At 62.3% G+C, this 15,698-nt stretch overlaps 2 protein-coding genes across 5 annotated transcripts; one reads left to right on the forward strand and one right to left on the reverse strand.

Moving 5' to 3' along the window:
- Window positions 1–217: 217 nt before the first annotated feature.
- Window positions 218–7,898, reverse strand: PATL1 (PAT1 homolog 1, processing body mRNA decay factor). 2 transcript variants are annotated; one of them, XM_030273557.4, is made up of 19 exons: window positions 7,767–7,898; window positions 7,208–7,319; window positions 6,912–7,123; window positions 6,755–6,829; window positions 5,982–6,176; window positions 5,788–5,889; window positions 5,526–5,615; window positions 5,179–5,390; window positions 5,020–5,106; window positions 4,708–4,891; window positions 3,603–3,726; window positions 3,417–3,514; window positions 3,275–3,334; window positions 3,019–3,167; window positions 2,546–2,705; window positions 2,225–2,374; window positions 1,737–1,828; window positions 1,446–1,595; window positions 218–1,267 (listed from the first exon to the last, which is right to left on the reverse strand). In XM_030273557.4, the coding sequence occupies exons 1-19, from the start codon at window positions 7,779–7,781 to the stop codon at window positions 1,246–1,248; spliced, it is 2,289 nt and encodes a 762-aa protein (XP_030129417.3). In that variant the 5' UTR covers window positions 7,782–7,898; the 3' UTR covers window positions 218–1,245. The 2 variants fall into 2 exon arrangements, with proteins under 2 accessions (XP_030129417.3, XP_030129416.3); XM_030273556.4 differs by having other exon boundaries at window positions 6,755–6,832.
- Window positions 7,899–8,474: 576 nt separating this feature from the next.
- On the forward strand, window positions 8,475–15,491 carry STX3 (syntaxin 3). 3 transcript variants are annotated; one of them, XM_030273559.4, is made up of 11 exons: window positions 8,475–8,882; window positions 10,250–10,327; window positions 10,406–10,505; window positions 10,600–10,674; window positions 10,792–10,859; window positions 11,341–11,449; window positions 11,624–11,697; window positions 11,795–11,929; window positions 12,654–12,764; window positions 13,256–13,363; window positions 13,813–13,947. In XM_030273559.4, exons 1-10 carry the CDS (start codon window positions 8,853–8,855, stop codon window positions 13,343–13,345), a joined length of 870 nt encoding a protein of 289 aa, XP_030129419.1. In that variant the 5' UTR covers window positions 8,475–8,852; the 3' UTR covers window positions 13,346–13,363; window positions 13,813–13,947. The 3 variants fall into 3 exon arrangements, with proteins under 3 accessions (XP_030129419.1, XP_072785650.1, XP_030129420.1); XM_030273560.4 differs by lacking the exons at window positions 13,256–13,363; window positions 13,813–13,947 and adding exons at window positions 14,760–14,860; window positions 15,107–15,491 and having other exon boundaries at window positions 8,479–8,882; XM_072929549.1 differs by lacking the exon at window positions 13,256–13,363 and having other exon boundaries at window positions 8,477–8,882; window positions 13,813–13,992.
- Window positions 15,492–15,698: the final 207 nt, after the last annotated feature.

Genomic DNA, 15,698 nt, shown 5'->3' on the forward strand with positions numbered 1-15,698 from the left:
GCCAATGGGCAGGGGGAGCGGGGCGCCGCGCGTGCTGACGCCAAGCGGTGAATCACCCACCGACGATTGGCGGAGGGGCCGGGCCTCGCTCAACGCGGCCTACCATTGGCTGAGGGGTAGCCACGCCCCCTGCCCGCGGAGGTATTCCCGGGGGTCGCGGGTTCCAGACCCCCGAAGGGACAGAGCGGGGACACGAACAGAGAAGGAGAGGCCAGGCTGGCAGCCGTATACAATTCATCTTTATTTACAATACCCTATAAAAATGTAAATTTAGAAACTTTATTCTCATTAACCAGAACCAAAAAATTGAGAGGGACAGGGAAGGAAAAAAAAAAACAACAAAAAAAAATTACTGCAAGCAAATGAAATTAAGAAAAAAAGCAAAAAAGGGAAAAAAAAAACAAAACAAAAAATCAGGGGAAAAAAAAAAAAAAGAATAATAAATGAACTTCCCACTTGATCTGTCAGAGAAAAAGAACAGGGAAAGGAAGGGCTGGGAGCAGAGGAGGGGGCTGGTTAATGCCAGGAGGAATTCCGGGGTGTAAAATCCCTACATGTGCAAATCTCATGGTTTTTATTTTTTTTTTCTTTTCAAAAGCAAAAAAAAAAAAAAAAAAAAAAAAAGAAAAGTAAAATTATCCCCCAACCACCACCACCACCTTCCCGAGGAGCAGCACAGCTGAAGCCACCCGGATCTGATCCGGAGGGGACAGAGATCCGGCTGTGCCCACCCCACCCCCGAGCCGCTGGGCTGATCCCGGGGGGAGGGAAGGAGCCGAATTTTGGGAAGACGAGGTGAGTGTGCGAATCAGGTGTGTGAAGTGTGGGGAAGGGCAGGAAGTGGAGCTCAGTGCTTGTGGGAAAGGCTGGAGAGAAGGAGCAGGGAACGAGCGGAGAACCCCTGGCCATGGATGTAGAGTGAGGGGATCCCCACTCCCCGGGATCCTCAGTAGTGTGTGTGCGTGTGTGTGTGTTTGGGGGGGAAGCAGCAGTTTTTGGGGGTGCAAAGGGAGTTGGGGGAAATTGGGAGCAGCAGGGAAAGGCAGCATTTTGTGGGAAAGGGGGGAGCAGCCAAACATCCCCCTCTTCCTGCTCATCCAGGGACTGGGGGGCAGATGTGCCCCATGTGCCAGGCCGGGCGTCGGGGGAGGTGTGGGGTGAACCGTGTGCCCTCCATCCATCCATCCTTCCTTCCTTCCATCCTTCCTCTGGAACATTCCAGTGGTGGCGAGGAGCCACGGAGATCTACCGGATCCCCTGCACTAAGCTGGAACCAGGGAACATCGGTGGTGGGATCAGAGGGAGGCAGCGATTCCCCTCTCCTCAAGCTGCTCTTCCCCACTCCATTCCTTCTGCAGCTGAACCCCACCTCTGGTTTCCCCCTTCTCCCAGTCCCCTGGTGGGACAGGGCCACATTCCCATGGGAAAAGAGGGTTGGCACTCACTGCAATTTCGTCTCCAGCAGGTTCAGCTTCTGCTGGTCAACGTAGCGAGAGAAGAGGGAGATCAGGTTGGAGGGGATGGACACGGGCTTTGCCAAGGCTCCCTGAGGGATCCGCAGGAGCTCCCGGGTCACCATCAGCATCAGCTCCGTCCTGCCGGAAAAACAGGAGGAGGAGGGAGCAGTGAGAGGCGTGGGGGTTCCGGGAGCCTGGAGGTTGCCTTTTCCACCCCAAGGGACTGGGAATGTGGTGACATTCCAGGCAGGAGCATCCCAGCCTGGCACAGGGACTTACCATTGGTTGTCCTGCATTAGCTCTGTGTTCCTGTCCGAGCTCTGCAATTCCTCCCCTCGGCTCAGGACCAGATACAGCAGGGACAGACCAAACTGTGGGGACAGGGAGGGCTTCAGTCAGCTCCCAGCATTCCTTGACAGAACTGGAGAATCCCCAACACTTCCCAACCCTCCTGGAATGCTGGCACCAGCAGGAAGATCTCTGGCTGCCTTTGCAGGAGGAAGAGGCAGTAGAGACCACAGACCACTCCCAGCCCAGGAGGGATTTACTGGAGCAACATTCCCACCCCAAATCCCAAGACTGGAGCATGGAGCGCAGCGGGACTGACCCAGAAGCTGCTGCCAGGCTGAAGCAGAGCCTGGGGCCACTTCAGACCGTTAATTAATGTGCCAGGCACCCTCGTTAATTAGCGAGGGGAACACCTCTGTCATGCTGAGAGGCTGCTGGAGCAATTCCCAAGGCTGGGAAGGGGTGGGAATGAGGAGCACCTTGTTTTGGAGCACAGCAGTGAGGTGCAGGTTGGTGGGAGCGGCGGCGCTCTGAGGTAGGTTCGTGAGCTGCTGCACAAGGCTGGTGACTGTTCCCAAGGGAAGGTGGTAGAGGACGTGGGAAAAGGGCCTCAAGAGGCAGGGAAGCACCTGTGGAGAAAGGAACACAGTTAGGAGCTCCTCACTTTTCCCAGTGCCTGGCTGGAATTGCAAACAGCTTCTCCTATACAGCCCCATCCAAACCACTGGCACCCTTCCCAGTAAAGGCAGGACCTGCCACCCTGAAGACACACGGAGCCCTCCCAGCCTCTGGAGTCTCACCTCATCCTGAGCATCCTTCTTGATGAGGAAGGGCAGGTTCCTGGCCGTGGCCATGAGCACGTCGGCCGCTTGCTCTGGAGCCAGGAAGGGAAGGATCCGGGCCACCAGGCGCTTTCCTTTCCGGATGCACATGATCTGCATGAAGTGGTCATCGCTCGGCCTGAGGAAGGAGGGAGAAGCATGTCAACCCTCACCTGGGAGCATCCCAGGGTTATCCCATGGCTGCATCTGCCCCAGCACCAGGTGTAAAACACACCTGTGCTTCAAAAAACATCCTTGAGGAGGGGAAAACCACACAGCAATGACATCCTCAACTCTGCCAGCGGGAGGGGATGGAAGGTGTAACTTTGTAACAACAGTGAGGGTAAATGGCTAAACAAAAAGTTACTTCAACCCCCTGCAAGAGTCACACAGATCCACGGAAAACTGGTTTCAGCGGTCCCAGAGTGATGGAGCTCCTAAATCCCACTCACCTGTCCTGCCCAGGAGCCTTCCCCCTAAGATTGTCGTACATGTCACAGATCTTCTGCTTCCTCTCTCCCATCAGCGCTGGCCGCTCCCCTTCCAGGCTCAGGAGGTAGCGGCGCTCATAGTCCTCCACATCCAGGAGGAGGCTGTACGTCTGCAGGAAGCATGGATCACTCAGGGAACCATAGAATGGGTTGGCTTGGCCCACTTTTTATCCCACAATGGACGTCTGAGGGTCGGGACGATCCCCCTTAAACTCACCTTCTCGATGGTGACGAGCGTCTGCCGCCTCTTATCCCTAACCTGCTTCTCCTTCGTCTCCTGGCAGGGAGGGAAGAGGGAATCAGGGCTGTGGGAAGCAGCCACAGGGTTGTGTTGGAAGGGAGGAAGGCCAGGAACTCACATCATCCTCGCTGCGGGATGTCACCACGGCGTCGATCATCTTCCGGGGGTTGTTGACGCTGGATACGGTGAGCTTTCCCAGCGAGCCCTCGAACTGCACTGCAGGAAGGAGGGAGCAGGGGAGCCGAGGGATGAGCCCCCTCAATCCCTGGATAACAGGAGCCCTGGGGCTGCTGGAGGGCTTTACCTGGCTTGTAGGTGTGCTCCAGCTTGGCCACCTGAGGGGTGATGAGTTTAGTGCGCTCCTTCTTGGGACCGTCACCGTGCACTTCCTCGGCTGCTGCCAACTTCTCCAGCTTCTGGAAGTAATTCTGAGGCAGGGAGAGGAAATGTTGAGAGGCTTCTCCCAAAAAACCATTGGCCATCTGCCTCTCCTCAGCTCCATCCTCTTCTCAACATCATCTTTTAAGCCACAGTTGAGTCCATCCTCCTCTCCCATCCCTCAGGATGTCAGAGACTGAGGTTACTCCTCAGCTCTCTCTAAGGACAATGACAAATCCACTCTCCTTGTGAGGTTCCCAGCACATCCCACTTAGCCTGCCTTGCTCCACTGGCACCGTGCTGGGGTCTCCCCACCCCACCCACCCTGTTTTGCAATGGCAGAGCTTTGCTGACTCACATCCTGCACCAGTTCCTCTTCTCTACTGGGACCAGCTCACCCACAGATCCCAAAAAAACTGCCAGCTCAGGAGAGGAGCCATAGCTCTCCCACCCCATTCAGTCCCCCAATGTCCATCCCAGGCATATCTCTCTCTCCCAGACATTTCTCTCTCTCAAATAGTCCACCTTGCTCCATCTGCTCCAAGTCTGGCTTTTCCCAGCACTGTCTGTGACATTCCCTATTCCTGAACTGGAAGAAAGCAGGATTGCTCCAGGATCCCTTCCTGCCCACCTTCTCCACTGTACTGCTTGGATTCCCACAGGGTTCATCACCACCATTCCCAGTCAGACTAAAGTCAGCCTTTCCCTGACAAGGATCTGTCTTGAGTTTTCCATTTAGCATCTCCCTTGTCTCATTCCAGGGGTTTTATCCTGGCTCTGCCATGCTTCTGATGGAGAGGAGCTGCTCTCCTGTTATCCCAGACCTATGAAACCAGTCTATCCCAACATCTCCTCACTCCTGGAAATCTTGCCCAAGAAGGAGCCAGCTCTTCCCAGGGACACTGATCCCACCCTGTCCCACCGCCTTCCTCTTCCAGGGAGGAAAACAACCCATTGCAGTTCTCCCTGGACTGACATCCCCTTCCCACCTGATATCCAATGGACAGGGGGAAGATGCTGCTCCTGAGTACCTGATAATAATAATCATCCAGGTAGGGATCAGTGCTCTGCAGCTGCATCATCTGGATCTTGGACACCCAGTCCTTTTCCCGCTGCAGCATGAGGTTGGCATAGGGATCCTTACGGATCTGCTCCTGATGGCTGCTCCGGTGGCCCCCTCGGTCCCCCCCGGAGCCGTTGAGGCTCCGGTGCTGGCTGGCAGGAGAAGAAGGGCACCCGTGAGCACACCGGAGCTACAGGAAGGGACAGAGAGGGGGGACAGGTGACCCCGGAAGCAGGACACGTCCCCGTGCCGCGCGGCCCCGTCCTGTCCCCGCACTCACTTGCGGTTCTGCTGCCGCTGGTGCAGGAGCCGGCGGTGCTGGGGGTGCAAATGGGTCGTGTCCGGCCGGAACATCTGGGGCTGCGGCCTGGGGAGAGTGGGAACGGTCAGGGAGGGATGCAGGGAGCGGCTGGGATGCCGGGACAGGGACAGCACCGACCTCAGGTTCTGCAGGTGGGATCCAGGGCCCGGAGGGTGCGGCAGCTGTGAGGGGGGCGGGGCGGGGGGAGCCCCGAAAAAGGCACGGAACCCTCCGGCCGGGGACATCATCTGCCCAACTCTGCCCTGGAGCAGCTTGGGATTTACGGAGGGCAGTGGGCTCCCCACCAGCCCGGACACCCGGGCAAACTGGCTGGGGGACATTCGGCCGGCCTGGAGGGGCAGAGAGGACACCTGGAGTCAGCCAGGCGGGAAAAGGATCTGGGATGGCCAGCAAGAGCCATGGAGTGCCAGGTCCCGGAGCCATGCAGAGAGAACGGTGGGATAAAGCACGGGAAGGAGCTTTACCTGGGCTCCTCCGAGCAGCTGGGCTCTCTGCAGGTGTGTGAGAACGGGAGAGACGCTGTGGGGGAACGGGTGGCCCAGGAGGGAGGAATTCTGGGGAAAGAGTTGGGAAAAGGGACCCCAGTCACAGACCATGACTGGCAGATGGGACAAACCCCAGGAAAGCCAAGCTCCATGGGGTGGGGATGAGGCACAGGAACACAGGGAGGTTTTGTGAGGGTTGGTCATCAATTCCCAAAAAGATGGAGGAGGGAAAGCTGGATACCGGAACATTGCAGAGCTGGTTGGGGGACATCCTCTCTCCATAGGGAGCGGGATAGCGCTGCTGCATGGTAGCTCGGATGTGGACAGGCTTGGGACACAGGATCTGGGAGGAGGCAAGTGGCACAGTCACTCCCCCTGGGAAGCAGCCTGCACCCTTGGGAGCAGCGGGAAGTTGGGAAGTGAGGAGACGGATACCTGCTGGTTGAAGTTTGGGATGGCGGCCTGTTTGGGGGGGGTGCCGATGGGAATGGCCCGGACCGGGGGGCTCCCGATGATGGGGGAGGAGGAGCGCCGGGGCAGCGCCCGCTCCGATGGATCCCGCTCCTCATCCCGAGCCTGCGGCGGCCTCTGGGGCAGGGCATAATCCAGCACGGACACCGACGGCATCTCCTGCAGGAGAACGGGCGGGACACCCCCCGGAGTCACAGGCTGGCACACGGAGGAGGGTCAGTGTCCCCCCTTCCTCCTACCAGCTCCCCACATCCCACTGCGCTTCCCTGGGATCTCTGCACGAGGCTGGGCATTCCCAGAGCACACGTGACTGCCAAGAGCACCCCGTTTGGGATAACAGGGCGTGGGGCGGGAACCCTGGGTCACCTCCCAGCCCGGCAGAGCCAGGGAAGGGTTGGGAGAGGGTTGGACACGCAGCACTTCAAAGCCTGACTCTTAATGAAACCACAACACAAAAATCCTCTGCCTCCAGGCATGAACATTCCCAAATCCTGCTGAGAGCCCTGAAATCCCTTAGACATCACCAGGCATCCCAGAACAGCAAAGCTCCATCATCCCAGCCCTCCAGGGTCTGAGGGTGGACAGAAGGGGACAGCTATGAGGGTCCCCCACAAGGCATGGATGCAGCAGAGGGAAATAGGACACTCCACTATCCCAGGAGCAGTCTATCCCACCCAGCTGGCTGCCACAGGCATTTGGGATCAGCAGGGAAGAGCCCCCTGCCCCCAGCACCCTACCTGAGCGAGGAGCGGCCCCCGGATGCGCCGCAGCATGGCTGAACTGTCCCAGATGCTGGAATTCAGCCCTCCAGGCTGCTGCAGAGCACAGGGAGAGTCAGGACGGTGCTGCAGGATCCACCCCCACGGCCCCCCAGCTCCCCCAGCCCGCTCCCACCTGTGGGGGATCCCTGGTGTGCACGGCCTGCATGATGGCTGGGTCCTCCAGCTCGCTGTCGATGACGAGGCGGGTGAGCCGCTCGGCCAGCGCGTCCTCGGGATCGCCCAGCACGTCCCCGTCGTTCCCAACGGGACCGTCCGGCTCCCGGCTCGAGCCGGCCTTGTCCTCCAGCTCCGCCAGCCGCTCGTGAGCCTCCTGCCAGTCATCGTCTGCGAGGGGGCACAGGGTGAGGTATGCGGGCCGGGGGCATCTGTGGGGTCAGGGAGGGCTGGGGGTGACACCCCGGGTCTCACCGACGGCCCCGGCCCCGAAGGTGTCATCGTTGAACTGGTCGATGTCTTCATCCTCCTCCCCCAGGGCCTGGAAGGCATCTTCATCCTCGTCCAGCGGGCAGTCCTCCAGGGACTGGGACAGCCGGGAACGGGGTCAGCCCCACTGCACCTCCGTGATGACCCCGCAGCCCATCACACCTACACAACACACTCCCCTAGGCAGCGATACCCCCCAGCCTCATCACCCACCCCTGGCGATGCCCCCAACCATTACTGCCATGCAGGGACTCCCCCAAGCCGTCACATCTCCCCTGCAGTGACCCCTGCAGCCCTACAGCGTGACCCCTCCCGTTGTAGCTCCCCCAGCCCCTTGCAGGTGCTCAGCGCCCCCAGACTCCTCCTGCCAGCCCGGAGCCCACTCACACCCCATCAGCGGCCGCCCTCCCCAACTCATTTCACTTCCCCCGCCCCAGCCCGTTACACCCCCCCCACCCCGTTACACCGCCCCGGTGCCGTGCCGCCCCGGTTCTCCCGCAGCCCCGCGGGGCCCCGCCCGCCCCCCCGGCCCCTCCCCGCTCACCGGGTACCGGAACATGGCGGCGCCGGCGCCCCCCGCCCGCAGGCCCCGCGCCGCCCCGCCAGGCCCCGCGCCCCGCCGCGCATGCGCCGCCGCGGGCGCAGCCGCATGACGTCATCCCCGCCACCGCCCCGCGTCCCACCCGCCGGCGCGGGGCGGGGCCAACTCAGACCACGCCCACCATAGACCACGCCCCATTTCTATATTTCTTAAAGGAGTAGCGTCCCTTTTTCTCCCGCTGACACCCGTGCGTCCCCGCCCGCAGCCGTGACCCCCCGGTGTCACCCCGGCCATAGCCAATATCACCCCATCCACAGCCCCAGCACCGCCCGCCCAGCCCTGTCCCATCCGCAGGCATGCCCCCACCCGTGTCCCTCGTCCCCAGCCGTGTCTCCCCCTGTCCCCAGTCACGACCCTCAGTGTGTCCCCTAACTGCAGCCATGTCCTCAAGCTGTCCCCTATACCTGCTCATGTCCCGTCTCCAGCCGCGTCCTCCAGCCGTGTCTTGAGCCCACAGCTGTGTCCTGCCCCCAGCTGCGTCCCCAGATGTGACCCCTATCCACAGACTTGTCCCCCCGCCCCCAGCCACGTCCCCAGCTGTGACCCACATCCACGCCCCCTGTGTCCCCAGCTGTGTCCCCCCGGCCGTGTTCCCTGTCCCCAGCCGTGCTCCCGCTGCAGCCGCACGTGGCAGGGGGTGACACGTCCTCACCGTGTGACCCCCGAGGGGGATCAGCTTCCTCATGGCCTCCAAACCCACATCCTCCCCCACCCCTGTCACCTCCCGGGGTGCCGGGGGCCACCCCCAGCTGCCGCCTGCGGCGGGTCCGGTGTCCCCGCGTGTCCCAGGTGAAGGGGCGGCTCCACCGCGTCCCTCCCCTCGGCGCCTTCCCCGCGCCCGTCACTGGGGATTAGCGCAGGGACAGCCCCGGCCTTGGCGACAGGCACAGGGGACAGGGCCACCCGCCACCTCGCCTGGATGTAGGAGGGAGGCCTGGCCGAGCGGCGAGGACCGAGGGTGACATCGCCCATCCCTGCGCTGGGCGAGGACGGGGACCCCCCCGCGCCCCCCCAGCCTTTGGGGGCACCATGAAGGACCGGCTGGAGCAGCTCAAGGCGGTGAGGGACCCCCGGCGTGGGGAGGGGACGGGGGACACCCCCAGGGGGCCCCTCAGGAAAAGGGTGACACTGGGATGGGGGTCCCTGAGACCCCACCCCATGGTGGGCAGGGGCATCACGGGGAGAGGGGACCCCAAAAACCGAGTTTGTGGTGGATGGGGACATCACGGGGTTGATGTCACTGAAATGCCACCCCACGGTGCGTGGGGGTGTCACGGGGATGGGGGGACTCAGACCCCATCCCACGGTGGGCTGGGGTCTCGGGGACACCCCAGTCCATGGAGGGTGGGGACGCCACGGGATGCATGGCGCCGAGACCCACCCCGCTGGGCGTGGGGTGTCATGGGGGTCACCCCACAGCAGGTGGGGGACCCTGAGCTCCGTCCAACGGGGGTGACAGATGGGAGGGACCGGGGGGAGTCATCCCCGTGCGGTTTGGGGGCACGGTGGGTGTTTTGGGGTGACGTGACCCCCCTCCAGCCGAGTCCAATCCCCTCATGCTGTGGGGTGTGATGAGGGGACAGCAGCCCCCCGGCCTATGGGGGGTGTCCGTCCCGCGGGGGGGACGGTGGATTTGGGGTGCCCACACCCCATTCTGCACCCCACACTTCCCCATGTTCCCGCCACCAGCGCCGCTTCCTTCTCCCTTTTCCCGCTCCGCGTGGGGCCCCTCTTCCCCCCGCTCCTGGGGGGCTCCCCCTGCTCCCCGGGGACCGTGGGGGTCCCAGCAGGCCCCCAGCTCCCGGCCGGGCCCCTAGGCATGGCAGGGAGGCTTGGCAGGGATTTACTGGGATTATGGAGCCATCAGATAAAGCCCTCGGGGGGAGTGAAGGGATTAATTTTATTTTTACTCCAGCAGCAGGAGGAGGGGGTTGGGGGTCCCAGCCTGGGGTCTGTCCCTATCCTCAGGACACCCCAACAACACCCCTGGGGTGCTGGTGGAGCTGAGGGGGTGAGGGGAGGCAGAAGTGCTGAGGCTGAGTTTTGGGAAGGGCTGGATTTGGGAACACAGGGGTGGGGGCCTGGACACGACACCAGGGTGAGGGGCAGCAGCCACCTTCGTGCCCCCCAGGGCTGCCCCAGGCCTGCCATGGGGCCATGGTTTGGGACATAAACCCCATCCCGTCCCCATCCCATCGCTGTCCCCGTTCCCTCCCTCTGGCCAAGCCCAGCAATCCCTTAATTCCAGCCACGTGTGGCCAGATGTGAGCTGGGCTCGGCCCCCCCTGCTCTCCCCCGCTGCAGATGTCCCCCCCTGTGCCACCACATCCCCCATGGCTACTCCCCCCGTGTCCCTGTCACCCGTGGGGGGCCCTGGGGGGTGCTGGCAGGGCAGGGGGTCCCCCCTGAGCGCCGTGTCCCAGCAGAAGCAGGATGCTGACGATGAGGAGGAGCTGGAGATCGCTGTGGACAACACGGCCTTCATGGATGAGTTCTTCTCAGAGGTGAGGGAGGGCTGGGGGCAGGGCTGGGGGGTGTAGGGCTGCCTCCTAACCCCCCAAAATCCTCCCGGGGGTGCCCAGATTGAGGAGACCCGGCAGAACATCGACAAGATCTCAGAGAACGTGGAGGAAGCCAAGAAGCTCTACAGCATCATCCTCTCAGCCCCCATCCCAGAGCAGAGTGAGTGCTGTCACAGTGTCCCCAGGGCCTCCCTCAGTCACGGGGACCCTCCCTGGGGACATTCCCAGGGTGGCTCACACCCGTGATCCCACAGAGACCAAAGATGACCTGGAGCAGCTGACGGCAGAGATCAAGAAAATGGCCAACAGCGTCCGTAACAAGCTGAAGAGTGAGTGGCCCTGTCCCCACCGTCGTGTCACGGGTGTCCTGGTCCCCATGGGACTCTGGATCATGGGGGCTGGCAGTGGGAAAGGTTCCTGGTGGGTTGAGGTCTGTCTCTCTCCAGGTATGGAGAGGAACATCGAGCAGGACGAGGCACGATCCTCGGCCGACCTCCGGATACGCAAGTCCCAGGTGAGCTCCGGCCCACAGCCAGTGTCCCCAGGTCCCACCTTGTACCCCACGGGCTGGGCATGTGGCATGTCCAGGAGCCCCAAGTCTCCCAATTCTATCCCAAACAGCACCCTGTGATCCCAGGCTTTGTGTCCCTCTGTCCTGTCGCCCTGTGCTGGGACATGCTACATCCGGGGTCCCCTGGCTCTCATGCCACTGTCCCCACTCCCAGCATGTTCATCCTGGGACCAGGAACATGCCAGAGTGTCACTGATCTAAATTCCCATCCCCACCCCCAGCACCTCAGCTTGTCCCCTGTGTCACATCTCTGTCCTTGCTCCTGTCCCCTGTGAAAATGGCCCATGGGGATATGCCATGCCAGGGGTGTTCCATGTCCCCAGGACCAGTTCCAGTCCCTCAGTGTCACAGCGGCCACCGACCCTGTGGCATCCCCATCCCAAAGTCCCTGTCCCCATCCTCACATCCCTGTCCCTGTCCGCAGCACTCGGTCCTGTCCCGCAAGTTCGTGGACGTCATGACCAAGTACAACGAGGCGCAGGTGGATTTCCGGGAGCGCAGCAAGGGCCGGATCCAGCGCCAGCTGGAAATCAGTGCGTGACCCAGCCCCAAATCCCACCTCCTCCAAACAGTGGGAGGAGCCAACTCACACATGCCCCTCCCATTTGACCAAATTTGGTTAAGTGGGAGGAGCCAAACCATACAGACCCCGCCCCTTATTCCCGGCTTTGCGGGGGCTGTTCCCACCTCTCCCCATGTGCCCGCAGCCGGCAAGAACACGACGGACGAGGAGCTGGAGGAGATGCTGGAGAGTGGGAACCCCTCCATCTTCACCTCGGGGGTGAGCCCTGACGTGGGGGACACCAGGGGACACGGGGGTGTGTCACAGAGCCAGTGTGTCACATCATCCCCCCCACAACGTGTCCCTGTCCCTGCAGATCATGGACTCGCAGATCTCGAAGCAGGCGCTGAGCGAGATCGAGGGGCGGCACAAGGACATTGTGCGCCTGGAGAGCAGCATCAAGGAGCTCCATGACATGTTTGTGGACATCGCCATGCTGGTGGAGAATCAGGTACGGGGACACGCAGGGACCTGGCCGTGGGGACACGGGAACAGGCAAGGACCTGGGTATGGGGTCACGGGGATGAGCAGGGACCTGTGGGCAGTGTGAACAGGGACCTGAGCATGGGGACAAGCAGGAACCTGGCAATGGGGTCACAGGGATGCCCTGTGTATGGGGACATGGACATGAGGGATTTGGGCACAGGGTCACAGGGATGAGCATAGGGTGACCAGGGACAAGCAGGGACCCAAGTGAGGGGTCACAGGGACCTGCACAGGACCATGGAGTGTCCCAGGGACCTGCACAGGGGGATCCAGGCATGGAGCGATATGGGCTGGGGTGGTGACCACTGCACATGTTCCCATGGAGCCACCCAGCACCCCGTGGTGGCCTGGAGGGGACACAGGAGTGTCCCCACCCTGCGGTGGTGCCGTCCCCTCTCTCAGCCCCTCTCTGTCCCCCATGCCACACGAGGAGCTGCTGGGTGCCCCGGGGATGGGTGAGTACTGCGTGTGCGGGCGTGCCACGTGCTGTGGGGCTGTGTCACTGTGTCACCACCAACCCTGTCCCTTCTCCCCCAGGTGGGCTGCTGGATAACGCAGAGCTGAGCACGTGGAGCAGAGCACGGAGACGATCCGGTGCTGGGGCCAGGTGTGCCGGGTGGGTGGGTGCCAGCACCCTGGGGTGCTCTCAGTGTCCCCCCCTCTCTCTGTGTCCCCTGGGTGCTCCGTAGGGAGCCATGATCGACCGCATAGAGAACAACATGGACCAGTCTGTGGGATTCGTGGAACGGGCCGTGGCTGACACCAAAAAGGCTGTGAAGTACCAAAGTGAGGCCAGGAGGGTGAGACAGACCGACGGCCCCGTGGCCCCTCCATAGCCCCCAGTGTCCCACTGCACCCCTCAATGTCCCCTGTGTAGCCCCCAGCATCCCAGAGGTACCCTAGTGTTGTCTCCTCTGGCCCTCATTGTGCCTTCACAGTGTTCCCAGCACCTCCCCATATCCTCCAGCAGCCCTGAGATCCCCTTATTTCCCTCAGTCACCTCCTGTCCCACTCCACCACCCCTCATCTCCCCCAGCTGACCCCAACAACTCCCACCGCCCCCCAGTGACCCCATGGGAGGTTGGCAGCTATGTCCCTCTCTGTCCCTCTCTGTCCCACTGCCACCCCTGAGCCCCCTCCCACCCTCAGGTGAGCTGAGCTGGTGAGGATTCAGCCCCTCCTGCCCCATCCCCAGGGCTCTGCAGCACCTCTGGCTCTTCAGGGCCCCTCGGTGTCCCCCCCCTGCCACAGGACAGGTGACACCACCCCCGACTCACCCCTGTTCCCCCAGAAGCTGCTGACTTTGGTGGCAGTGGCCGTGCTCTTGCTGGGGACAGTTGCCCTCATCATTGGACTCTCAGTGGGGCTGAACATGAAATAGCCCCTGGGGCGGGGGTCTGTAAGTGTTGGGGGTCCGGGGACCCCCACTGTGGGGACACAGAGCCCTGGGGGCTCCAGTGCTTTGGGATTTGGGGCTGTTGGCTCTGTTCTGGGTTTGGCAATCTCGGGTCTGTGGTAGTGGGGGTGTTCTATGAGGGTCTGCAGCACTTGGGGGTCTGCAATGCTTGGGGTCTCTGGTGCTCTGGGATCCGTGGTTTTTGGGGGTCTGCAGTGCTCAGGCATCTGTGATGTTCAGGAGTCTCTGGTGCTCTGGGGTCTGTGCTGTTCGGAGTCTGCATTTTTGGGGCTTTGCAGTGCTTAAGGGTCTGTGTTCTTTGGGGGTCTGCGTTGCTCCAGGCTCTGGATTTTGTCTCTTGCCCACATCCATCCCTGCCATTCCCGCTCCCTCCTTCCTGCTGCAGTCCCTGTCCCCTTCCGATGCCTCCAGCTCCCCTTTCCCTCCTCCAGACGCTCCCGACCATCCCAGCGATGTCACCTCCCCGGCGCTGATCCTGGACCCCTCCTGTCCCTGCTCCTCCCGGACCTGCTGCTCCCAGCCCTCCGTGTCCCGGTTCCCGCCGCGGGTTCCAGCACCGCCGCCTTCCCCGCCCGTCCTGCCGGTCCCTGGGATCTGCCCCTCATGTCCCCACGGAATTCTGTCCGCCCGTGGGGACGCGGCTACTCGTGCCTCAGCCCCAGCGAGGGGTGACAAGGACACAAATCCGAGGGCCGGACGCTCACCCGCGCGGGCATCCCGGTGGGATGAGGGCGGGAATAGGGACAGGACACGGGGTTTGGTGGCACCAGCGTGGTTTGTTGTCACCGTGCTGTGACAGACGGAGCTGTCGGGGTCCCCGTCCCCTCTTGGCTTTGCTGTCCGGGCGGGAGGATGTGTTGCTCGTGGATGTTTAGCTCCCGTTGTAATAAAATCCCGCTGATCCCGCCCTCGCCTCCTCTCCGTGCTGGCACCGGGAACACCCAAAGCCGCCGGCACGGCTCCGGCTCGGCTCCCGGTGCCCGGGGATTTGGGGGCCGGACCGGCCCCGTTTCCCGGTGCTGTAGGACACGAGGAAGAAGCGCGGGTCTGGGGACACCCCCAACTCCCGTGCCCTGTCCAGACTGTCCCCCCCACCAAGTTTTTGGGTAAGTCACGGTGTTTGGTCACCTGTCCCAGGGCACGCTGGCACTGTCACCTCCCTGTGCCACACAGAACCAGCTCACACCTGCCCTGACACCTTCCCTGCACCCTCCCCAGCCCCTGTCCTTGTCCCTTGCCCTATCTGTCCTTTCTCCCCGCTGCCCAGCCCCTATCCTTGTTGTCCTCCTCCCTGTTCCTTGCCCCCCCTCCCCAGCCCCATTCTTATCCCCTGTCCTCCCCCCTGTCCCTGCCTCACATTCCCTGTCTCCCCGAGCAGAAGAAGATCATGATCATGTTGTGCTGCATCATCCTTGCCATCATCCTGGCATCCAGCATCTGGAGCATCTTCGCCTGAGCCCCCCACCCGCTGCCCTCCAGGTGACAGGGACAGGGCTGGGGGTGGCACAGGGGGTCCCCGGTACATCCCAATCCCAGGGAGCAGGTTCGGGCCTCGCCAGGGTTGGATTCACCCTGAGTGTCCCCAGGTGGCCACGCTGGGGAGGGATGGAGATGGTGACAGCACTGGGAGCCACGTCCCCTTCCTGAGCGTCCCCTCATCTTCCTCCCTGTCACAGGTGGCCTTTCCCCTTCCTGAGTGTCCCCTCATCTTCCTCCCTGTCACAGGTGGCCTTTCCCCCTCCTGTCCCCCTGCCCGGATGATCCATGGGAGAGACGCCGGCCAAGCCCTGATTCCTGGAGCCCCGAGGACATCCCATGTGTCCCTGGAGGAGTGGAGCCCACCCGCCGTGCTCCCCGCTGCCCTCCCAGCACCGAGGTCCCCTCGCTCCTCCTCCTCCCCCACTCGGGTGACAGTCGGTGGCCGCTGTGACAAGCAGCCCCTCCTCGGTGGCACGGAGCGGCCGGAGGGGCCGTGTCCCTCTCGGGGTGGGGGGACACAGGGCTCTGCCTTGCCGGGGCGGCCGGAGGAGCCTCTCCCTGTGCTTGGAGCTCCTTGGATGTGCAGCCACCCATGCTGGAGCCTTCCTCCTCAATAAAGAGCTCACCCACACTCTGCCTCCTGGCTCCAACCTGACCCATGGATCCCTCAGGATGCTCCCAGCCCTAAAATCCACTTCAGGACAGAGAGCCTTGTGCTTCAAAACCCGATCCATTTATCCCCCAGCTCCAAACCCCACCTTGGGATAAAGATCCTCATCCCTCAAACCCTGACCCATGGATCCCTCAGGATGCTCCCAGCCCTGCATTCCCAGCTCCA

Source organism: Taeniopygia guttata, chromosome 5 (genome assembly GCF_048771995.1).
Source record: "Taeniopygia guttata chromosome 5, bTaeGut7.mat, whole genome shotgun sequence".
Classification (NCBI taxonomy): Eukaryota; Metazoa; Chordata; class Aves; order Passeriformes; family Estrildidae; genus Taeniopygia; species Taeniopygia guttata.